The 24846-nt window shown below is 58.1% G+C and overlaps 1 protein-coding gene across 7 annotated transcripts in view; it reads left to right on the top strand.

Moving 5' to 3' along the window:
• The window catches only part of HDAC5 (histone deacetylase 5), a 109810-nt gene that overhangs the window by 48659 nt on the left and 36305 nt on the right, over positions 1-24846 (top strand). For 5 of the 7 annotated variants that reach the window (XM_030541261.1, XM_030541263.1, XM_030541260.1 and 2 more), the window contains 5 exons: positions 16959-17221; positions 18223-18367; positions 18994-19108; positions 21045-21175; positions 22221-22352. In XM_030541261.1, the coding sequence (XP_030397121.1) occupies positions 16959-17221; positions 18223-18367; positions 18994-19108; positions 21045-21175; positions 22221-22352 (786 nt within the window). The remainder of the gene's footprint in view (positions 1-16958; positions 17222-18222; positions 18368-18993; positions 19109-21044; positions 21176-22220; positions 22353-24846) is intronic. The other 2 variants (XM_030541264.1, XM_030541262.1) reach the window with 1 other exon arrangement.

The following is a 24846-nucleotide window of genomic DNA, read 5'->3' as shown; positions in this document are numbered from 1 at the left end:
GACCTTTGCCCGCTGCCGGCCCATCTGCGAGGGCGGGGAAGAAACCCCCTTTCTTGAGTAGGAACCTGAGCATCTGCGGCTTGATGTAGCATCCCAGCTGGGCTTGTGGGCCTGCGGGGAGGGGCTTCCGCTGCAGCTAAAATGGCCAAGCGGCTCTCTGAGTGTGCTCCATCTCCCATCCAGGTCACTGTGAGTGACATGAGGCTCGCTGTCTGGTTAGGAATTTGGGTCTCTTTGCTGTAGTATCTGAGCACCTCACAGCTGGCTTGCACCGTGTCACCTCTGTTTTACAGGTGGAGAAACCGAGGCACAGGGCCATCCAATGCAGAATTTTCTCAAGTGTTCAGCCCCCACAATTGGGGCTAGATTCCCCTCCCCCCAAGGAGGTCAATTTCCCATTCAAGTATAGAAATAAACGGCCTTATTCACAGAGGGACTGGGACTCAGGACATGGGAGAGTGTGGGCTAGTGGCTAGAGTTAGGCAGGAGGACCATCTCTGCCACTGATGCGCTGTGTGACCTGGGGCAGGTCCCTTTCTGTGCATAATATTTTCACGCTTTTGTCAAGGGGGCTTTCAGATCATTGGGGGAAATGCTGTGTGTGTCTTTATCTGCTCCCCATCCTCCCCCCCCCCACACCACCCCGGCCTGCCTGGCTGGAGCAGGCTCTGATGAGTTTGCAACGTTCACAGCTCTTTTGGAGGAGAGGGAAATTTCAGGAGGAAGGAGCATCCCGGTTCGCTCCCCTGCACAGAGTGGTTCTGGCTCTGAGCCCTCCCTGCAGGGGCTCGCCCTGCTCTCACTGCTCTGTGGGGAGGAGGCTCCTGCCAGCAGCCTCCCCCCTAGCCTTGCAGACTCTCTCTGAGCAGTCCTCAGAGCTGTTTCCTTGGGCGCTTGCAGCTGGCTATTGTCCCTGCTGCTCAAGAAGAATTGCACCATCTCCTTGGAGTAGAAAATTAATGGCTTGCAAGAGTCGGGTGCGAGGTCCCCGTGGTCCCAATTAAAGCAGTGGGAGCCTGTTTGTAGGGGCTTCCTACCTACGTAAATCCCTCTCCCCAGAGCACCTGCCACCCCGAGGAGTGTCCCTCGTGTCCCGGCGTGGCCGAGACTTCCCTGCTCCTCTGACTGCCCGGGGGTTGGGCACACCTGGGAGGGAGAAACGCAGGAGGGATTTGCACCTTCCTTCAAGAAAATCTGAGCTTTGTAAACTCGTCTTTTCGCAGTCCCTGTCTCCTCCAGCAGGGGGCGCAGTTGGAGGGAGGGTAGCCCTGATGAGGGGAGCACCCAGCCTGTCCCAGTAGGGGGCGCTGTAAGGGATAGTGCAGATGTGTCTACGCCAGGGGTCGGCAACCTTTCAGAAGTGCTGTGCCGAATCTTCATTTATTCACTCTGATTTAAGGTTTCGCATGCCGGTAATACATTTTAACGTTTTAGAAGGTCTCTTTCTATAAGTCTGTGATACATAACTAAACTATTGTTGTGCCTAAGTAAATAAGGCTTTTAAAATGTTTAAGAAACTTCATTTAAAATTAAATTAAAATGCAGAGCCCCCCGGACTGGGGGCCAGGACCCGGGCAGTGTGAATGCCGCTGAAAATCTGCTCGCTTGCCACCTTCGGCACCCGTGCCATAGGTTGCCTACCCCGGGTCTACGCCCAGCACGAGTACAGGTTTCTGGAGGTGGCTGTTCAGTGGGGATCTCTTTGAAAACCAGGATCCTGCACCTGATGCCGCTTGCAGGCTGGATTTCTTCCCTGGGCTTTTAGGGAGCAGGACCTGGAGCGCTGTGGGTTTCAAAAGCAGGGTGCAATGGTCAGCTAGTGGGTTAGAACCCAGGGTCGGAGAGCCAGCACTCCCAGGTTTTATTTCAGGGGCCAAGCTCCTGCTTCGTGCTTAGAGCAGGTACCAGAGAAGCAGGACTCCTGGGTTCTCATCCCAGCTTTGCCCAAAGCTGTGCCCCACTCTGTGGCTCAGTACCGCCGGGTGGTAGTAGGGTGGGGTAACCCTGATGCGTTGCGCCGCTCGGGCATTCCCGTTTGCAAAGCGCTCTCGAGACCTTTGCACAAAATTCCAAATCTATTATTATCCTGGCTGGGGGGGTTTTCTCGGTGTGGGGATTGAATCAACACAGACGCCAAGACTGAGGTCAGAGACGAATTCCTTTCTGTTAAAGAAACTGGGGGAGTATCTCCAAGGGCTTTGGAGGTATAGGAGTGGCAGCAACTGCACTGGTTTCCCAAGGAGGGCATGGGGACCTGCCCCGTACTTCCGTCACCTCGAGATGTTCCACAACCCAGCAACCTTTCCTTTGGTGAGATCATCGTGGCCATTGTTGCTTTCAGAAATTGCCAGCCTGGCTCTGATGCAGTCTCCAGAAGGGACTGGCCCAGCTCGGGGGAGGTAGAGTCCACAATCCCTGGCCACAGCAGTGGTTTGATTGCACTGTTTGTTTACAAAGCTGTTTTCTTCCCCTTTGAACCTTCACGGGCTCTTTTAAAGAGACACCGTTCTAAAATAAGAGTGACGCTGAACTCACCGGGCCTGGATTTTCTGTCGCCCTGCACCTTACTGGCAGCGATTACCCCTGTGCAAAACACGGCCGTGCTGAGCGGACAGCATATGACGCTCACTGAATGACTTTGCCCCAGCCCTCTGGAGCCTGATTCTCGCTCCCGGCAGCGTCTATCAGGAGTCACTCCACTGGCGCAGAATGGCCAGGAGCAGAGAGTTGGGCCCAAAGGGTATAAATACACCAAGTGTTTTTGGTGACGGCTGCTGTAAACCCCAGAGTCCTGGCAGCAAAACCAGAGCCTGGCAAACGCCGGCCGCTGGGGACTTCTGAGGTGGGTTGTAAAACTCCTGAAAATAGACTCAGTGCAGGATGAAACTGCCGGCCGTTTTGCTGCGCCCCTCGGTCTGGCTTTGAACATTCCCTTGTAGCAGTAGTGTGGCCTAGTGGGTAGAGCGCCGGAGTAGGGGTCCGGTAATCTGTGTTTGCCCAGCTCAGGGACTGGGGTGAATCTGTTTATTTTGTGTGCTTCGCTGGCCCCCTATCACTGTGATATCCACGCACTGCACGCTTTTTGGGGTGTTTATTTTCCCTCACCCCTGTGAGGCAGGGCAGGGCTGTTATCTGTATTGTACAGATGGAAACCGAGGCACAAAGAGGCTAGGTGACATGCCCAGGATCACAGGGTCTGTGACTGAGCAGAGATTTGCACCCACTGGGACGGTGAGGGGTGAAGTTAGGGGCCTGGAGATGGGAGTGTGGTTCCAGCCCCCATCGGGGGCTCGGGAGATTTGGGATTTATCCCCAGCTTGGCTGCTTGACTCTCTGTGTGTGACCGTGGGCAAACCATGGAATTTCTGTGCCCCTCAGTGTCCCGCCTGTACAGCTGGGACAATCCCCCTCCCTCTTGTGTTGACTATTGCTGGCTCTTTGGGCAGGGCCTGTCTCTGCAGCATCCGGCGCCGGGGCACCCCTGGGTGCTGCCGTCAGATATAACGGTAGGGAAGGGATGAAAGGCCCTGGATCGTTCGGCGCTCTGGCCGCGCGGTGTCCCTGCTCCCCGCCCCCCAGTGAAAGAGGGAGATGGTTGAGGGCAGTGCACGCTTTGCTGTCACACCCTTGGAAAATGACTGGGTGTGTGTGGGAGGCAAGGACCTGGGTGGATCATCTTCCCTGACCACAAACGCCGGCTCTTGTATTTTTACATGCGTCTAATTGGGGCTGTCAGGGGAGAGAGGCCGCTCCCTGGGGCTTTGCTGTGGAATTTCCCTTGGGGGAGGGTCCGCCCTGCTCTGCCCTTCGCTGATCTGGGCACTGGAGGTGTCCGGAGGGTGATGGTGGGGGGGAGAGTGGCCATGGAGGCAGTTGTGACACCAGCCCCTCTGCAGGGCTCAGCTGCGCACGAAACGTGGTTCATGACTGTGTGATTGTACCACATTGCCAGCCTGCTAGTGCCCAGGGTTGTGCCACAAGTACCCAGTGTAGGGAGGACCCAGAGGATCCCAGACACGTACCCTGGAGCGCTGGTTATGCCATGTAAGTGCTGTGGGGCTAGTATACAAATGAATTTCTTGCAGCCTGCAATCTGGCTGCTTTGCAGAGAGGCCTGGGGGGGGTGGTTACTTTGGGTGTCAGTCCCCCCTCTCCTGCCGGCTGCACGTGGGACAGGCAGAAAGGAGCCTCAGTGACAGCAGAGGCAGCATGTGCAGACCCCACTTCTGAGGGCCTCGGAGCTTTTTGCACCTGGAGAACCATCAAACCGCAGGCTCTGCCCTGTGGTAGGGGAGGAGGATAGTAAATCAGGGGACAGCTAGGACTTTACAGCTGTTGCTGTTCCACGCTCTGTGGCCACTGAGGGTCGTGGGCTAGAACGCAGAGCCTCCTGCTCCAGAAGCACAGGCACTGGAGCTGAAGATTCTCTGTTAGCCATATAGGGCCAATGACACACAGATAAACAGCCCTATTTCATCCAGTAGGGGGCGGTGGTACTTAGGTGTAAAGATGATGCCCAGTCACCAAGTTGAGCGCCTGAGATGAAAGTTCCCAAGGTCCTGACCTGAGGTTTTGGTTCAGCCCACTCTCTGATGCCTGTAATGTTTGTTTTTGCTGGGGATGAAGCTGCCGCGCAGATGTTGTGATGTGTGGGAGGGACATGTTTCTGATCAGCGCCCGATCACCGTGTGCTTTCCAAGGAGACTTGCTCGGGGACGGGCACCGGATCTCAGCAAATACATGCACTCGCCTCCAGCAGAGGACTCCTCTGGGACTGGCAGTTTGGAGCCCCGGCACCTCTTTCATTACACATTAAGCCCTGCTGCTGGTCCAGCAGGGACTGGACTGTCCAGCGCTGGGAGATGGGGAGGAACTGACTAGAGATCGGGATGGGATCTCTACACGAGGAAGCGCTGTGATTGGTATAGGGAGGTGGAGCTTGCCCCCCCCCCAGAGCTCATTGGAGCCAGGCCTGCTCTGGGGGTTCTCTATACAGCCCAGTTCCAGGGGGGCTCTGAGTGGAGGAGGTCGGAGCATGGTGCGGGTCAGCAAGGTGCCAAGCACTTTTCTCATGGCAGCATTGGGAGTGGAAGCAATTTCCTGGGAGCTGAAGTGCAGCCGGGCCTTGGCTGTGCTGTGATTTGGTTGGAGCCCTTTGCTGGTCAGTCCTTTCGCCCAGAATCCTTTGCTGCCCTGTGCGGCCCCCGGAGGTTAAGGGGGCATCATGGTCTGCCCTGCCATGGAGCAAGCCTGTCGGATGTCTACCCTGGGTGGTTATCTGGCTCCCTGGCTGGAGATCGGAGCAGCTTACAGATCACTCTGTCTCTGGAGTCATAGAGTGGTACCCTAACCACTGAGCCAGCCAGCCTCTCTGCCTCCCCGCCCGAGGCTATAGCCTGTAGCAGCATCTGATGGAGCCGTGGGCTGGGCGGCTCCCCATCGCATACGCCCTGCTGCTGGCCGGCCCACCCTCCCGTCGTGGGATGCCAGCTGCCACCCCTCGCGGCTTCCCCCCTGCGGGTGTTTGGTTCTCTCGGGAGCCAGCCAGGCTGTGCACCCTCTGGCCAGAGAAAGCCACTTCTAAGCAGGGCTGTGTGCGCATTTGGCAGGGGCTGGCCCAGGCTGCCCCCTTCCATCTGCTGCAAGGTCAGGATTATTTTTAGACTCCATGCCTTGGTGCTGTTGATAGAAGGGAGAGTCCTCCCCTGACTTGGGGTGGAATCTCAGCCACTACGGCGTCAGGGTATCTGTCCCCCATTCCCATTGTGTCCTCGGTGGTTTATCTCCCCCCCCATGCTAAACCCCGGGCTCCAGAGTCTCCGGCTATTGCCTTAACCACTGAGCCATCCTGCCCCTTCCCCTTCTCTCCGCTCTTCGTCTGGGTCCATCTCCTCATGACCTGGCCTGACTGGAAATGCCGGCCGCTCGGGGACCCCCTTGTGCAGCTGTTTGCAGCTGGGTAGAGCAGGCGTGTGGGGCAGCAGAGACGCAGGATGGGTGTGTATGTCCGGGAGCGGGAGCTGAGGGGACAGTGGGCACAGAGGGGACGGGGAGCCTGTGATGGGCTTCAGCTGCAATAAAGGGAGAGACGTCCTCCATGGGGAGGAGCGGGGTCCAAGCCGCCTTGGTGTTTCATGCTGCTGGCCCTGGTTCTGGGCGGCCCTTCTCAGGAGCCACCAAAGCACCATCTGGATTCTGGGCTTCTCTGGAGCCTGGCGAAAGTGCAGGTATTCTGAGTGAGCTGTGACGGGCTCACCTTTCCACCCTGGCGATGAGCGTGATATGGGATGGTGTATGTCTGTCCCCCAGCACCAGGGGCTGCCATGGGCCCGGGCAATTCTCCTGGATGCGGCCAGAGCAGCTGCTGGGCCTGGGATCCAGCCCACCTGCCCTCCTTTTCCCAGCCAGGCCCGAATGCAGAGGGTGAAGCAAATGGAGGGGAGCCGAACGCGCGCGTGCACACACACACACACACACATTGTGCAGCAAAGCAAAGGTGACTGGAATGCACACATGTAATACACACGTTGTGCAGCAAAGCGAGGGTAGCTGGGAACGCACACGTAGTACACACACACATACACACACACACACGCAGCAAAGTGAGGGTAGCTGGGAACGCACACGTGTAGTACACACACACACACGTGCAGCAAAGCGAGGGTAGTCAGGAACATACACGTGTAGTACACACACATACACACATTGTGCAGCAAAGTGAGGGTAGCCGGGAATGCACACGTGTAGTATGTACACACACACGTGCAGCAAAGCGAGGGTAGTCGGGAACGTACACGTGTAGTACATACACACACACACACACACTTTGTGCAGCAAAGCGAGAGTAGCTGGGAATGCACATGTGTAGTACACACACGCGCACGCACACATTGTGCAGCAAAGCGAGGGTAGCCGGGAATGCACAAGTGTAGTATGTACACACACACACGTTGTGCAGCAAAGTGAGGGCGGCTGGAAACACGCCCCACGCAGCATTGTGTGTGGCTGCTGGACGCCCGAACAGTATCCGCAGCCCCGCAATGCCTCAGTGCCCCCGAGAGGAACAGGCTCGGCTGCCTCCCGCCCCCCCCGGCTGCCAAGGGTGGGCTGGCGCCAGGGAGTGAGCCTGGGCTGGAGCTGTGGACGCGCCCAGCGTGCCAATCAGCCAGTGCTGCTGCTGGCGGGCGCAGCGGGAGGCTGAGCGGTATCCGAGCCGCGTCCATCCTTCCATCCATCAGCGTCAGGATGCCTTGAGGAATGATCCAAGATGGGGAGAAGGGGACATTAATATTCCAGGCCACCCGCCGTCCCCGACTTCCTGCTTGGATTAGAACAGGTTGTTCATTCAAGCGTGCAGGCCCCTCCGCTCGCATACAAATGGGGTTGCGTCTGCAAGGCGGTTACTCATGACTGCGGTGGCAACGTAGCTCCATTCATCCGCAGCGTGGGCCGTGCCCAGCTCCGGGGGGGAGGAGACGAAGGGGGCATTGCAGCGTGCCTGCCGGCCTGGGGCCCTTCTCTCCCAATTTCAAGGGGGCCGCCCCATTGCAACGGGACATACGGGCTTAGCACACGTGGTACGCGGTGAGGGCTGGTGCCGTGGGGATGGACTGGGAGCCCGGACGCCTGGGTTCTGCATTGTGCTCACTCTGCCCCCGTGGACAGGAGATCAAGGCTGCAGTGGCTGATATTTTTTTAGGGATCTGATGTGTGACTCTTTAGACCTGTTTTCCAGGGGCTCTGAATGCCAAAAGTCACTGGGAGCTGTGAGCCGCTCTGGCCAGAGGCATCTGGAGACACTGGCCTCCCGTCTCTCTGTGCCTTGGCTTTTCCGTCTGGAAAAGGGGGCTCCCATCCCGGCAGGGCTATGCTGGGCGTTTTTACTGATGCCTCTTGAGGGCTTGGGAGGCAGAATATCCTTGTTATGGCAGCTGGGTCAGATTTTTCGTGACCGTCATCCAGCGCCACTGCTGCTTTCTGGGGCAGCCCCTGCAGCCCAGACTGGGGTTCTGGAGAGCTCGAGTCAGTTCTCGGCTCCCTCACCGGCTCCCTGCACTGGCCTGGGCAGATCCCTTAATCTCCCTGGCCCTTGGTTCCCTGTCAATGATGTGGGTGTAACGAACAGCCAGCCTGTTGCCGGGCTTGCTTTGTCCGACTGTGAGCTCGCCAGGGCGTGGACTGTCTCCTAGCAGGGCCCTGATCTCAGCTGGCGCTTTTAAGCACGGCCACGCTAGTCGTAGTAATAACGTGCAGTCAGATGCACGCTGGCATTGCAATACAGCCTGTCATGGAGATTTACTACCACTCTTTGTCTCCTGTCGGAATGGATCCGCATTGGAAGGGGACACTGAGGCACAGAGAGACGCAGTAACGTGCCTCAGAGCACGTGGCAAGTCATGGGCAGGGTCGGGAAGAGAACCGGGGACTCCCAGAGGGCTGCTCAAGCTGCTGGGCTGTGCTCCTAGAACTGGGGTCATGACTCCTGTTCCCCACCCCCCACCCTACGGGCACTGCCTCCCGCACCGATGCCGATACGAATAAGGGAGTTATGGACGCTTAGGGCAGTGTTGCCTAGTGGCGAGAGTACTGGACTGGAGAGACCTGGGTTCTAGTCCTGTGACCTGCTAGGTCATCTCGGGCAACTCATTCTGCCTCTGTGCCTCAGTTTCTCCATCTGTAATATGTGGATAATGATCCGAACCTCCACTTTAATGTGCTTTGAGGTCCCCTGCTGAAGAGAGCTGGGTGGGGGATTATGCCGGGTGGCTTTCAGGTAGGATTCTCTGCTAACGTCTAGCCCAATTGGCTCATGAAACGAGGAACAAAACGTGAGTGAGTTTTGATTTCCTCCATTTTTTCCAAGACCCCTCATAGCTCAGCGCTGCCCCTCCATCCCCTCGCTGCAGCAGAGCACACGGAGAAGATTTCTGCCACAGCAAAGCTGGTATTATCCATGCTCCTGGCAGGGGGTTGGTGCCGCATGAATGGCGGGCACAATGGAGAGCAGGTTTGGCCCCTGGCTCAGCAAAGGGCTGGATCATCACAGCGTCGCGGTTGGGCACCGGAGGACTGCTCTGGTGGCGTCACCGGACAGCACGGCCGAGCGGCCCCATCGACTCCCTGGCATCTGGTGTGGGAGTCAGTGTCAGGGAACGTTGCTTCTCTCGGCAGCTCTACAGGCTGGGGCCTGCTGTTAGCCAGCGTGGGGTCAGCCTTGCCAATGGCCCTGAGGGGAGAGGGGAATTCAGTCCCAGCTCCTCTGCCCTGCGTGGGGCTTACCCCGTCTGCACTGACATTCAGCACACAGGTCGTGCTGTTCACCTTGAAAGGGCTTCCCCTAGGTGGCCTGGGGAAAGTGAGATCCCAGGACTTGGCTAAGCACGTGGGGGTTGAGCTGGGGATAGAACTCAGGAGTCCTGACTTCCGTTGCTCCCCTGACTAGACCACACTGCCCTCCCAAGTCAGGAATAGAACCCAGGAGTCCTGACTCCCAGCCTCGGAAAGTGCTTTGGGATCCTCTGGCGAAGGAGGGAATTGTGACTATTCATTACACCGAAGCTCTTGTGGCAAGTAGGGAGATGCACTGGCCGGGTCAGGAAAGCCGGAGGGAGATCCCACTGAGCCGGCTGCTCCTCGCTGGCGACCACACCCCCGCCGAAGGAGGGCACAGACTCGCCAGCGGACGGATCCCCTGTATCAGAGGCCAGGCTGGAGCCTCTTTGTTCTCCCGTACAGCTGGTTAGGGAGCTGATGGTGCATCTGGTGTCCTCGGTGCGGGGCACTCACAGGGCGGACGGGTGAGGTTCCACCTCGGCCTTCTCTTCCAAAGCCAGCTTGGTGCGTCCTGGCCGTCCCGCAGAACAGCGGCTACGTGCCGCTTGGCGCAGGAGTGGGCAGAGTCCGGACCTGCCGCTGGCTGCCTGCCCCCAGCCCTGCCAAGCCGCGGCGGCATCCCCTGGGCAGCCGCACCCGTTGTCAGCAAGGGGTAATTTTCCTGTGGCCTGGGTGTGACCGTGTGCCGGGGCCTAGGAGTGAGTGCAGTAAATGAAGGGGGAAGACAGCCCTGGGAGAGCTTCGGTCACAAGGCAGAGAAGACGGCTTTACCATGGGTGTCTGTGCTATTCATGCCCTGCTGCGCCCAATCCCCCATGGCCCTACACCACGGGCGGGCATTCCCAGCCAGGCGCAAGGTTACCCCTTGGATCGGAGAACAGGGTTCTCCGGAATGGCTGAGCCAAGGCACTGGAGAATCAGTGCCATGGTGGGCACGGGTGCAGCCCACCACTGGAAAACCCGGCACCCTTTTGGGGTCTCTGCTTCTCCTTTTTGGAACCCACTAAGAGAAGGAGCCGGCGGCCCGGTGGGTGGAGATTTGCTGCGAAACGAGAGGGGAGAGGGAAAGAAGTTATTAATGATTGTGGTGCTGGTGATGATGATGCATTGAACTAGCCCCTAGGCACTGTGCCCCAGGACCCCCTGGGGCTAGGTGCTGGATGGACACAGCACAAAAGGCTGGTGCCCCTGTTCCCAGTTGGGGCCTGTGGCTGAGATTTTTGGATGTAGGTTTGGCTCCTAAATCCTCAGGGAGGCTTCTAAATAAACGACCTGATTTTTTGCACAGGGTCGAGGGCCTCGCAAATCCCATAGAGGTTGCAGGGAATTGCGGGAGGTGCTGCGGATAGGGGGCCTCTCTGCAGAACAGACCACGTCCCTAAGGGCTGGAAAGTGAAATTAAATGCTTAACGTTAGGATCCTCTGGTTAAAAGCCTTGGCCGTCGCTTCCAGGCATGGCCCTAGTTCTGGCTGCACCTGGGCTCTGATTTCCAGGCGAGACCGGGCTGCCACATTTTCCAGCTGAAGGCGTCAGAAGCTGTTGGGGGCCCAGGCATGTATAAGGTGTCTCAGTGTGGCCCCCCCGAAATCATGGGCCGCTTTATGAAATACAGGCCAGAGGGAATCTAGGCCTAAAAGACGTTTAGGTTCCTAACTTCCAGTGAATTCAGTGGGGCTTTTCAACGCTCGTGAGGACAGACTAGGGCAGGGGTTCTCAACCCAGGGGCGGGGATCTGCCCTCCTTGCCCTTCCCAGATTGCCCTGTAGGCCCCGCTGGCTCCGTGGGAGGGGAGAACGTGGGCCAGGTTCTCTCTGGAGCCAGGCATACTCCGGGCCCTGGGGCTGGGATCAGCTTTCTTCTGACCCGTGGATCCTGGAATCCTTTCAAACCCCAAGGCCTTCTTAGGACTTGAAAAAGCCTCAGAATCACACTGGCTTGGGTGAGTGGCGCGGCTGATCGGCATCTTTTACTCACGCAAGCTGCCCCATTGACTTCAGTTGGCTTAGGGCTGTGGTGTGAGTAAGAGCCCAGCCATGTGCGATCCGTCGCCAGAAGTCCTGGGTTCTTCTGGCTGGGAAGGAGACTGTCATCCAGTCAGTAGAGCAGCGTTTGAGGGGACCAGGGGAGAGAATATGGACAGAAGTTCAATCTCCTGAGTCGCACAGGGCTGAGGATTGGCGCACCTGGGAGTAGGGGGAAGAGAGAGATTGGTGCTGTGTTTCGTTGAGAGGAGGCTCGTGCCCGTAGCGTTGGAGATCACAAATGAGAATGAAGTGTCAAACGCTCCGGGTCAAATAGGATTGCCCTGCTTTTATAGATGGGGAAACTGAGGCATGACACGATGTGGAAAGTGACTTGCCCAAGGTCACACGGCAAGGCAGTGACCTAGCTGGGAGTAAGCTCTACCTCTTCTGATATCCAGTGTGGTGCTTTAACGAAAAGTCATGCTTCCCCCCCATATGTCGCACGCTATATATAGTCAGTCACATATGTATAATAATATTTCAGGCTGTCCCTCAATAACATAGGACTTGGGGGGATTCCTTGGGACTATGAGACCAGGCCCCTGTTATCTCATGGCAACCCTGTCACATCCTCCTGTTCATACACTGATCAAGCTCCATCTTAATCCAAGTCATTTGCCCCACTCCTGTTGGGAAGCACTCTCTCCTCAGATGGTTATTCATACATTTCTGATAGTGCCGCCTAAGGGTCTGTCTGCCTTGCATGCGAAGCCCAGCTCTGACTTAGGTCTGAGCCCAGCCCCTCCTACTGTCCACACACAAGTCAGTCTGACTCGGGTCAGCAAGCACTCAGGATCCAGATCCTAGGACCATGCTAGAGGGGTAGGTCAGAGCCCAAGTCCTGTAGATACTCGGGTCTAAGCCCTGTCAGTTTGCTATGTGGACACAGCTCAAGCCACTGACCCAGGTCAGAAGGCCTGTACAGGGCCGTGTGGATGCATTAGCACGGTTGTGAGATCCAGGGTTACAATGCAGTGTGGACGCATTAGCACGGTTGTGAGACCCAGGGTTACAATGCAGTGTGGACGCATTAGCACGGTTGTGAGACCCAGGGTTGCAATGCAGTGTGGACATATTAGCATGGCTGAGAGATCCAGGGTTACAATGCAGTGTGAACGCATTAGCACGGCTGAGAGATTCAGGGTTACAATGCAGTGAGGATGCTCAAGGTGTGGGGCTTTGAAATACCGAGTCCACAAGCCTGGGTCCCACAGAGCTTGCTTTACAGTGCAGAGCAGGACTCAGCTGTGATCAAGGCCCCGTTTTGCTTACCCACACTCAGCTCACAATCTCAATAGACAAAGAGCAGGAGGGGAAACTGAGGCACAGAGCGGTGACGGGACTTGCTCATGGTCCCCCAGCAGGTCAGTGGCAGATCTGGGCAGACCGCCAGCCTGGTGGCACCCATTCCTGTGTCACAGCTACAAGATGAGTCATCTTCTCTCTGTTTTGCGCCATGTCTGGATGCACGGGGATGTTGTTGCTTATGATCTGTCTTGTGGTAGCTCCTTGGCACCCCAAGCAGGGACCCAGAACTCCCTTGTGTTAGATGCTGTACAAATAAGGCGAGTTGGGCACCTAAGTATCTTTGAGGATCGGGGCCTCAGTTACCTACGTGTAACATGGGGGATAATATTCCTATCCCTGAGCATAAACTCAGTAAAAATTGTCAGGGGCTTAGACGCTGTGGTAATGGGGGCCGTGGAGATGCGGTAGGGAGCAGTTGAATTTCTATATGACGTATCTGGTGCCTGATTCTCCCTCGCGTTGCAGATTGTGTTGTGAAACTGATCCTGACGGCGTGTTTGCACCCCCTGGACACAAGCATAAATGACAGTGCAAGGTGGTGGAGAATCAGGCCCCTGCCCCTGCTGTCTAGCCAGTCCCACCGCTTCCCAACTAAATGATATGTATAAACCAACCGTAAAGCAATCCTCCCCCCCCGACCCCCCTCAAGCAGGGTTTATAAAGATTTAATCTCCCTCATTTGCTGGAAGTGTCAGATCAAAAGCCCGAGGCAGGTCCCACCTCCGCAAGGGGGCTGGGACAAGAGGATAAACACTCTTGATCTGATGTCAAATTATTGAACCGAGCAGGGTTGTCTGTGTGTGTCACTCTCCCTACGCACAGGCTGGGACCACGTCACCGCTGCGTCAGCAGAGTTGCCATGGTGAAGGAACACAAAGGTTTGGCTGTGGTGTGTGTCTGGGAGTTGGCGGGGGTGTTTGTGTCATTCAGCAGATGGCAGCCGTTCGCCACCCGCCTCGCCATGGGGAAGTGCAGGCTGAGCCTTGACCGGCCTTTTGCTACCAAACTGAGCTGTGTAGGCACATCCCTCGATTGGCATTCTTGGCTCGGTGGTTGATTCTCCTGGGGTGGGCTGGCAGCGCTCTCTGGCATTTCTAAAGGGCCCATCCTTGCAGTCCCCGGGCGCCGGTCCGATTTCCTCTTGCATCCTTCCTCTGCCTGCCCCTGATTATTAGCTGTATTGGAGTAGCGCCTGGGAGCTCCAGTTGTGCTAGGTCCTGTCCAGACACAGAATACAGTGACAGTGCCTGCCCCAGAGGGCCACAATCCGAGGATAAGACACAGGCCAGCGGGTGGATTCAGCCTGGGGTGAAGACCATACTGGCTGGGGCGAGGGGCAGTGGCCTCAGCTCCCAGTCTGCCTAGCGGTTGCCACATTTTTTTCTAGTCCCTCCCCGGCAGTGCAGAGCTGACAGAGGGGACTGGAAATCCCTCGCTTCCTCTCTACCTGCGGGATGTGACAGTATTACCGTTCGCAGCAGGAAATATCGACGTGACGGTAGTGCCCAAGTCGGCCTCGGGGCCCCGTTGTGTCGGGTGCTGCACACACACGACCATGTTCCCAGGCAGGCGGGGGTGATTCCTACTGGAAAGTGAAAATGTGACTCGCTCGTTCTGCAGGCTCTGCTTGTTATTTCTCCGGCTGTCGCAGCAAGGGGATGCCTGGTTTGTATGGCACATGGGGAATGCTGGTACCAGGCAGAGCGACGCCGGGGCTGTCTGCTTTCCTCCAGGAGAGGGCTGCTGCTGTGGCTGGACAGGGATGCCAGAGAACTGCAGGGTTCTCTCCCCAGCTCCGCCACTGTCCTTGAGCAGTGTGCCTCAGTTTCCCTGCACCTGTGGGATTGGGTTAATGATACTAATCTACCTTAGATTGTGAGCTCTTTGGGGCAGATGCCTTCCTTTTGTTCTGTGTTTGTACAGCTCCTGGCACCATGGGGGCGAGGTCTATGCCTGGAGTGGCGAGGCACTACCGTAATTTACCTAGTAGCAATAAAGATGTACCGCTCGTAGCACCGTACGGGCCTGGTCCATGCCTGGAGTAGCGAGGCACTTCTGTAATTTATCTAGTAGCAATAAAGATGTACCGCTCCTGGCACATTGGCTTCGTGGTTTGTGATTGGGGCTTCTAGATGCTATGACCATGCTCATAAATAACACAGTACCTCATAGTTTGGGGGCGAAACTTAACTCATTAATGTTCAGAAAGTGCTTTGAGATCCACACGGGGAAGGGCCAGCGGTCAGCGATTTTCCCTCTCTTTCCTTCTGTAGCTTCTCCCTCCTCCTGCCTTTCGCAGCAGCACTCATGTGCCAGCTCTCTTCAGCGCTATCCTCCACCTCCCGCTTCCACCCTCCCCACCCCGCTCACAACAGCTGCTGTTTGGCTCGGTCTATATTTAGCCCTGTGTGTTGGTCCCCCTGCCCCTCGGTGTCGTTACAATAAACACACACAAAGGGGATAATTTCCTGGAGAAAACCCCTCGCTGCAGGAGAGGTGGGAGTAGCCGGCACTGCCATGTACCCCGCGAACACACACACACACAAACACATGCACACACGTGCGCACACACAAACATGCACAAACATGAACACGCACAAACGAACACATGCGTGCACACACACGTACTTGAACACATACACACACAGACACATACTCTCACACACACACGAGAGCACACAAGAACACACACACGAACACAAGAATACACACATCCCCCTGGCAGGGTGACTGCGGCACAGGCCCCTGATGGATCTGGGCCTGTGCGGGTTAATGACGGTGCACATGGTTTTACGACAGACGGGGAGACAATCAGAGGAATGAGTGACTGAGTCACCACGGCTCTCGACTCATTCACAGATTGCCAAAGTCCTGGCGCAGCCATACCCACAGGGCCTACAGCGCGCAAGGGGCTGCACGGTGGGTTATGGTGCCCTGGGTGATGATGGGAGCGTCCTGCTGGGCAGTGAGGCTGGGGGAGCTGGACTCTGGATCGGCCGAGCCCCAAGGGTCATAGGAGGATGGGGAATATCCCTCTTCTCCTACTCTGGGTTCTGGCTAGGCCGCCTGTGCTGGGAGCTGCCTCCCAGACTCAGATCTCTGCCTTGGCAGTGGGTGACAGTGGCTCTTGCGTCCAGGAAGCGGGGGTCCCTGCAGAAGTGACTCTGTGAGGATCCAGCCTGGAGCGCAGGCCGCTTCCCGTTAGCAAGGGTCTCCCTCAGATCCCACTGCACACGTTGGCCGGCGCAGGGGAGAGTGAAGGGCTGGCCGAGAGGGGAAAAGGTGCCCCCCCCCCCGAGTGCCCTTGCATCCTGTCCAGGGGGTGAGCTCCCTACATTCTGGTAGGTATGCAGCCATGGCTCCCTTGCAGGGTCTCTGCCAGGAGTGAGGGGTCTGCAGGGGCCGATGGTGATAACACTGGACACAGCCAGTTCAATCTACTGCTTGTTTAACCCCAATCCAACCCAGCCTCAGGTTAGCCAGTGTGTGACACTCCAGGACAGGCTGGATGGATGGAGGGAGGCTCTGGGGCTCCATTAACTAGGGGGCAGTGCCAGGCCATGGGCAGACAGAGGGAGGGTGGGAATGGGAAATGCAGGAGATTCCATGACCTGGATGGATTTGACTTGGCCCTGTTCTCTGAAGCACCCCAGGACGCCAGGTCCACCGGGGTACCACAGCTGTTCCCGGGACGCTTGGCCCACTGGGGCACCCCGAGACGCTGGGCCCACCGAGGCACCCGGGACGCTAGGCCCACCGGGGCACCTGGGATGCTAGGCCCACTGGGGCATCCCGGCCGTCCCCAGGACACTGGGCCCACTGTGGCACCCGGGACGCTGGGCCCACCGCGGCACCTGGGGTGCTAGGCCCACTGGGGCACCCCGGCCGTCCCCGGGACGCTGGGCCCACCGGGGCACCTGGGACGCTGGGCCCACCGGGGCACCCGAGACGCTGGGCCCACCGGGGCACCTGGGACGCTAGGCCCACTGGGGCACCCTGGCCGTCCCCGGGATGCTGGGTCCACCGGGGCACCTGGGACGCTAGGCCCACTGGGGCACCCCGGCCGTCCCCGGGACGCTGGGCCCCACACCCCAGCTGTTTCTGGGGCGCTGGGCCCAGTGGACCCCCAGCTGCTCCCTTCCCCCATGCCCAGGGAGCCAGCAGGAGAGCGGAAGAACTCTCCATTGCTTTTAGCTGAGGGGGGGGTCCTCCCACCCTCGATCTCTGCCCTCCGTGCTGGCTGGTCCCTGGCGGGGGCCGATTACCAAGGTCTGTCTCCGTTTGCTCCCCAGCGGTAGACGTGAAGCCGGTGCTGCCCGTGGCCATGCAGAACTCCTGCGGCAGCGGCAGCAGCAGCCCGGTGGACCTGCGGACGGAGACGCGGGGCAGTGTGCCCAGCGTGGACCCGGCGGTGCGGGAGCAGCAGCTGCAGCAGGAGCTGCTGGTCCTCAAGCAGCAGCAGCAGTTGCAGAAGCAGCTGCTTTTCGCCGAGTTCCAGAAGCAGCACGAGCACTTGACGCGGCAGCACGAGGTCCAGCTGCAGAAGCACCTCAAGGTGAGATGCCCCGGGGGGGCTGCCACCGCCTCTCTCCCTGCACGAGGTGGAACGTCCTGCAGCAGGCTGAGCCGATGGGGCCGGCCCGTGGACTTCAGGTGCAGGGGGCCTGAGTCTCTGCTCGTTCCCCCACTGAAGCCAACACAGCTGCACTGGTGGGTAGGAGAGGAGTGTCTGGGTTTCCGAGCGGAGGCTGAGAACCCAAAGCCCCCCCGGCCAGTTATAGCCATGGAAGGCAGGGGATGCAGGTGGGACAGTCTGTGCAGATTTTCCCAGCATCCCTTGCTGGCTTCCTGCATTGCCTAGGGCTCCGATGTCTCCCAGCCATCCCCTATTCCATCTCATTGCCCCTTTGACACCCCTCCCCGATGCTGGAGGTGCAGGCCTGGCTCTCGTAGGATGTGGGGGGGCTTCTATGCGCGCTGCCCCAGTGGGGGCCTCTTTGCCAGCTCCTAGCTGGGCTGCTCTGAGCAGCTCCCTCTCCTCAAGGAGCCCGTGCGAGAGCCGGCCGGGTCCCAGGTGTAATCCTGGCTTAGCCGCTTGCTCGCTGCCTGATCCCAGGCGAGTGGCTTGATGCCTCCTTGCCCCACTTCAAGTGCCCCCGGCCTGTGGGCGGGGGCCTCTGAGCTGAAACAAGCCCCGCTGCACCAGCCACGTGAGGGCCTTCTGGGAAGCCAGCGGGGTCTCCCCTCTGTGCTGGCCCCGCGAGCTGGGGAGTCGCGCTCTGGCAGCCTGGGCTGTGACCGGACCCCGCAGGCAGGGGGTGTGTGATTTTCAGGAGGCCCCTCCATGCTAACCTGGGTCCCCCAAATGAGGGTCTTCTCTGCCACCTGGGTTCACCCTCCCTCCCCCACTCACCTGTCCCCCTCCATTAACACCTGGTATCCCCTCCCCGGCTCTCACTTGGTTTGCCCCCACCTAGTCATCCCCCCCCGCCGGTTTCTGTCCCCTCTGCCCACCCGACCCCCTGCCCGCTAACCCGGTCCCCCTCTGCCTGGCAGCAGCAGCAGGAGATGCTGGCAGCAAAGCGGCAGCAGGAGCTGGAGCAGCAGCGCAAGCAGGAGCAGCTGCGGCAGGAGGAGCTGGAGAAGCAGCGGCTGGAGCAGCAGCTCCTCATCCTCCGGAACAAGGAGAAGAGCAAAGAAAGTAAGAGCCCGCCGGGGGGGTGGGGGTAGGCACTCGGCCCCTGCCCTGCGGAGCCTGGGCCCAGCTGGGGCAAAGGCTGGCCCGGGGGCCTAGGGAACCGAAAGCCTCACGGCCTGTATATTTGATCTGGCTGGGCTCGGCAGATCCCAGCAATGCTCTGTCTGGATCCTGGTGGAGCGTTGCATGCTGGGAGTGCTGCTCAAGAGAGAGCGTTGCATGCTGGGAGTGCTGCTCAAGAGAGCGTTGCATGCTGGGGGAATTTGTCTCCCAGGGGCCCTAGGGACACAGTATAGAGCTTTGCAGGGGGCATATGGCCCAGGGCAGGGGCCCACTTTGCATGTCTCAGGCCCAAGCCCCTGACACTCATGTCGGGTCTGGTCTGAGCTTTCGGTCTTGACACGCGTCTAAATAAAAGACCCAAACCCCTTGTCTGCCAGCCTTGGTGGGGTCTGTTGGGGGCATTGGCGCCGTCCTGCTTAGCACCCAAGTCCAGAGGTCACCCGGCCCGGAAAGCATTAGCCCTCGCTAAACGCCCGTAGGGCTCGGGGAATCCTTCTCCCCAGCCGTGCTCTCAGTTACTTGGTTGGCCTGTGCCTTTCCGTGGACCATGTCCCGTCTGTCTGCAGGTGCCATCGCCAGCACGGAAGTGAAGCTAAAGCTCCAGGAGTTCCTACTCAGCAAGTCAAAAGAGCTGACTGCAGGCGGCTTCAACCATTCCCTCCCACAGCACCCCAAATGCTGGTAGGTTGGCTGACAGGCTCGGCAGAGCAGGGCAGGGCCGGATGAACTGGCTGAGGCCTCTCTTAGAGGACCGAGATCCCAGACTCCTGGGTTCTGTGCTCTGCCCTGGGCAGGAGTGCGGTGTAGTGGTTAGAGCCGGGCGTCAGGACTCCTGGGTTCTCTCCTGTGCTGTGGTCTGGTGGGCCACGCATGCCTGGGTTCGCAGTCCCTCTAGCTGGTAATCCACACCCCCCGCCACACCTTGTTTCCTGCGGCGTATCTTTGTCAGAGCCCTGGGATAGGTAATGGGGCATGTACATCTGGGTGGTGTGTGGATTTGCCAGGCTTCCCCAGGAGGCCAGGGCGTCACTCAGGGACATGACTGGTTAACACATATCCAGTCAAACCAAAACGGCCCTGTCCTGGGTCCCAAGGAGGCACCCCTGCCCAGCGCCGAGGCTGGGAGGTGGCTGTGACGTCTCTCTTCGCCTCTGGCTTTAAAAAGGGCCTGGCACGCGTGGCAGCTAATTGCATTGCTGTGACCTACTCCACTTCCTGAGTCCAGAGATGCTTAGGGGATAAATCCACTTAGCTGGCTAAAAACAGATCCCTGATTGGCCGTCCCCCTCCCCCACACTTCCTTCCTGCTTACCAGTAACATTTTGTGTTTTCACCAGGGTCCACGCACCCTGGCCCAGGATTGCCCAGGGACCTCAGGGATCCCACAGAGATTGTTAACACCACCCTCCTCCTGATCCTCTCCTGAGCTCTGCCACCCTGTCACAGCCCAATTGTCGCCCTGCCCTGGTTAGAACGTGGTCGGGTCTTGGAGCGTAGCCAGGACCAGGCTGGGTTTGAATTGTGTCCCAGTCCCACGTCGCAGCCTTGGCTGGAGCGAGGTCTGTCTGTTTAGATCACGGGCCCCCCTGCTCGGTCCAAGGGTGTAGAACCCAGGGGAGACACACCTCAGACCCATCCAGGCAGCTGGGGGTCGGGTTGTCACTTAGGTCCATGTAGATGTGCAGACTCACCTCTGCGGCGCCTCCTGCTGGTCTCTCAGGGAATTAGCTAAATTCAGCTCTAGAGCGCCCCCTGCAGGCTGGTGATCCGCCTGTCTCCTGGCCCCCTTGTCCCTCCCTGGACCCAGTGCTCTTTTACATGGGGTGCTGCCTCCTGGCAGTACCCTCAGTCTTAGGGTCTCCCCTCCCCAGGGAACCCCCACCCTCTATTCCCACCTCGCCTCAGTATATGGCTACTGCCAGTCATTGTCTAGCCCCCACGCCCTGGGGCAGACTGCAGTATCAGCCACTCATCACTGGCAAAGAGGGTTTGGACCTGCTGCCTTGGCCTACCCCTGAGCTGCCCCCTGCAACCCCCAGTACCTGTTAGCCCAATGCTAGGCCGCAGCCTGGGGCTTTCCAGGCTGGAGCTCCCCAACTGCTCTGCCTTTCCCCAGCCCTGCCCCACTCAGGTACCCTGTGTCTAGCTCCCTGCAGCCAGGCCCTTCTCCCTCTACAGGCAGAGGGAGACAGTTTGGGCTTCTGGCTCCCAGCCTCTTATAGGGACCAGCTGGACCTGATTGGAGCATGGCCCTAGCTGTTCCTGCCTTCCTCAGTCAGCCCAGGCTTCTTGCCCCAGCTGCAGCCCTCTCCCAGGGCTGGCTTTAACCTCTTCAGGGCAGGAGCAGGGTAACCACCCTGCTACAGTTCCCCCGTGAGGGTTGATGGGGCCTGAGTTACGCTGTGTGTCACCTGGAGGGCATTCTCGGCCAGGCGGAGAGAGGGTCATGGGTAGGCTCAGATAGACCCGTCTCTCTGCATGGGTGGGACTGACAGAGGCTGGATCAGAGAGTCTGCACTTGGGCTGGGGCGCGGGGCTGCCTGTCTCTCTCTGGCCGGTTGGATGCACAACGGGGTTGGTCTCTCTAACAGCTTTGCTTCCTGGCCTGTCTCCGCAGGGGAGCCCATCATACCTCGTTGGACCAGAGTTCCCCTCCCCAGACAGGCAGCCCGGGAACACCGCCCTCCTACAAACTACCCCTACTCGGCACATATGACAGCAGAGACGACTTTCCGCTCCGGAAAACCGGTCAGTGCCGCTAGAGGGGAAGAGAAACTTACAATCCCCTTTGGTGGGGCTGGCCGGCTGGATCGGGGTGAACAAGAGCAGCTTTGCCTCCGGGCCATTGGTTCGAATCCAACCCAGGGCGGTAGCTGACTGTAGAGCGTTGCCACCTGCTGGCTGTTTGGGCGCCTGAGTGAAATGAGCTGGGCGGATCCTAGTACAGTTCCCGCTGGGCCGATGTCACAAAAATGACCATCGTAATTGGTCCCCTTGCCAGAGGAGAGGTCAAGGTCTGAACAAGCCATGGAGACTGATGCTGTCTGGAAGGAGGTGGGGAGGGTCTGTCCCTGTAGCTAGCACAGCTTCACCCTAGCCTGGGGAGGGCTGTAATTATTAATATAGGACCTAATATTCACAAGAGCCTAGTTCTCATTTAGGCACCAGAATCAGAGGCCAAATTTTCATCAGAATCCAGCCTGCAGGGTGCACCTTGGGAGCTGAGCTTGTCTGGAAATCTGGCCCCATTCAGGGAGTGGAGCCCTGGCAAACCTGGCCCTGAGCTCTTTGCAAAGCCCCTAGGGTAGGGCGCTAAGTGCTTTACGGACCAGATCCCTGCCCCAGAGGCCCACCAAACAGCCATCAGAGGGCAGCGATTGGTGCTCACTACCGCCCCAGGCTGGACTGGACCCGCCCACCGAGAGGCAAAGCCGCTTGCTTGCCCCAATCCAGTCCAAACAGCTGGTGTCTAGAAGGGGCTGGCCCGCTGTTGTGGGTGGAGAAGGCCCCTGAGGACTAGGGAGCGCAATGGACACCCAGGGGTCCTGCTGGCGGAAGGGTCAGCGTGACGGGTGGAGGGGGAGGAAGGATATTCCAGGCTCTGGCAGGAATGGGGGATGGGGTGGGGAGGGCGAGCTGCTGTCATCTCAGCCACAGCCCCTCTAGCTGAGAGCCAGCAAGAGGCTGCTGTAGGCACAGGGGCCAGGCAGGGGCTCGGAGCTGCCAGCGGGGGGCTCGGAGGCAGCGAGTCAGGGTGGGCCCCGTTCATGGTGCTTTTCCTTTCCCCTTCCAGCCTCGGAACCCAACTTAAAAGTGCGCTCGCGGTTAAAACAGAAGGTGGCCGAGCGCAGGAGCAGCCCCCTGCTGCGGAGGAAAGACGGGACCGTCATCAGCACGTTCAAAAAGAGAGCCATTGAGATCACGGGTGAGTGAGGTCTGTGGGACAGACTCGCGGGAGCTGCCGGTCGGCACATTGATCATTCAGCACGGGGCTTTGAGTCTGATTAAACAGAAGTTGTGTCTGGTCTGGTGTAGAGAAGAGAGAGGAGGGGAGGGGAGACAGCATTGGGCAATGACTTGAGCACCTGGCTGGTAGCCCAGACTCCTGGGTGCTAACCCCAGCCGTGCCACTGATTTACTCTAGCGGGTGAGTCACTTCCCCTCTCTGTACCCCAGTTTCCCCATGTGTGGGGGATGCTGCTGCTGCCTCTCTTTGTAAAACACTTGGGGGTCAATGGCTGAAAACTGCTGCAGCGTGGAAGTGTTATTAATTGGTGCTCAGCGTGTTCTTCAGCAGAACTGTTCTTTGGCCGCATGGCAAACAGCCACCGTGAGGAACAAGCCTTTGGGGGCCGGAGATGCTCGCAGCTGGGGCTCCAGTCCATTGTTACTTTGCAGGAAACCTGAACCCAAAAGGGGTGAGAATGTGACGTTCTGAAAGGAATGGTTGGGCAGGGAGAGATGGCCTTTGATTAGACCCACACAGTGACCTTGAATTTCTGCTTGGGGCTCAGACAGGACAGGGAAGGGTGTGGTAGATCCTAAGCAGAGAGAAGTACAGAGACTGTGTTCTTTCATTACTTTACCCACAAACATCAGCCGGGTGGCACACTGCTCCTAACGGGAGAATCGAGGCCTGCTTTGGGTCGCTGGATATCATCCCACTGCCCTGTGTGCAGCGAGATCGCCGGCCGTCTGTGTGCACAACCGTGCGCCTGATTTGAACATGCAGTCGTCAGGAATGCAAGTGCAAAGTGCATGCTCCTTTTGCTCGGGAAGAGGGGGATCTCCGTTGTCATGTCACCTCGTTGAGCTTTGGGATGCGAGGGGAGGGTTCCGTTAGAATTACTGGTCTCTGCCTGGAGCCCCGGAGGAACTAAATAGAGAAACATCTGGTTGGCGTGCGCGGTGGTGAGTGTTGTGTGCACAGTCGGCTCTGCACTGGGAGCGTCCTGTTAGCTCCTGGGGCATGGATGCGCGGAAGCTGGCTGATGTTCCCTTAAGGGAGAGACCTGTAGAGCAAACTTCCCTAGCGGAGACACAGCAAGAGAGTTCTTTTGCCGGAGTCGCTTAAACCACTTGCGAGACTCTTTGAAAGGATGGTTCTGCCCATGTCCACACTGGGGCTGGTCAGTTATGTACGCTAGTGAAACTTTCTAGAGTAGGGGGGAGGGATAGCTCAGTGGTTGGAGCTTTGGCCTGCTAAACCCAGGGTTGTGAGTTCAATCCTTGAGGGGGCCGCTTAGGGATCTGGGGCAAAATCAGTACTCGGTCCTGCTAGTGAAGGCAGGGGGCTGGACTCAGTGACCTTTCAAGGTCCCTTCCAGTTCTAGGAGATAGGATATCTCCAATTATTGTTATTTAGGAGCCTAAAGGCTGGTCTACATGGGTATGGTTGCCCAGTTATACTGATATCGTACAGGTCTAGTTATACCCATATAATCCCTGTATGGACCTTCTCAGTCCTGAGTGGTTTTTCTCAGCATGGTTTAGCCTCCTTCCCTACGTGATCCTCTTATGCTGAAATAAGATTGTCCCCACGGGGGTTGTACCTGTACAACTATCCGCCATAGGTTACAGCTACGCTACGGTCACTACCACTGCCTGCGATGGCTGACGGCGCCGTAGTACAGATGCTTCCTACGTCGATGGAAGGGGGTTTTCATCACTGGAGGTGAATTCTGCCTCCCCGAGCCGCAGCAGCTAGGTCGGCTTAACTACAGCATTCAGGGGGGTGAATTTTTTCACCCCCCTGAGTGACGGCGTTGGGTCGATCTACATTTTAAGAGCAGACCAGGTCTTAGGTTATAGCAAAGAAACTTCCCTGGGTATCCAAGGCCTGGGTGACGCTGGTGGATCCGAGGATGGATTATAGGCTGTGTCGATCCCTTTGACTGTGCGTGTGCGTCTGTTGTTTGCTACTCGGGTTTGCAACTTGCAGGGTAAATGGCTGGCCCAGAGCCGGCAACTGATCCAGCCCCCGCCTGCCTATTTCCCCCGCAGACCAGGGCATGGCAGTGAATTTCCATGTGGAGAGCAAAGATGGAAGAGGAGAGGCTTAATGGGCTGCCTTGGTGTCCTCATGTTGGCTTTGAGCTAGAATTTTCCAAAGCACGTCAGATGCCGGTTGAGTGACAGTGGGAACTGCTGGGTGCTGGGCCTATTGTGAAAACCTGGTTCTGATGTCAGTACCCGAGCGGGAACTGAGCTCTGGACCCTACGTGTGGGTGCCGTTGACTTACAAAGGTGGCCCAGCTCTTTTGAAAATCTGTCCCCTGTGTGGTGTGGAATCTGTCTGTCCGAGGCCGCCTGCCACCAGCTCTGCTGGGCGAACTGACCCACCTGAGGTTTATGAGAGAGGAAGCTGCTGACAGGCATCCCCTGGATGTTGAAATTCATGCCCCCCGTCCCTGGTTGGA

Source organism: Gopherus evgoodei, chromosome 23, assembly GCF_007399415.2.
Source record: "Gopherus evgoodei ecotype Sinaloan lineage chromosome 23, rGopEvg1_v1.p, whole genome shotgun sequence".
Classification (NCBI taxonomy): domain Eukaryota; kingdom Metazoa; phylum Chordata; order Testudines; family Testudinidae; genus Gopherus; species Gopherus evgoodei.
This window is presented reverse-complemented; position numbering and strand designations above follow the sequence as displayed.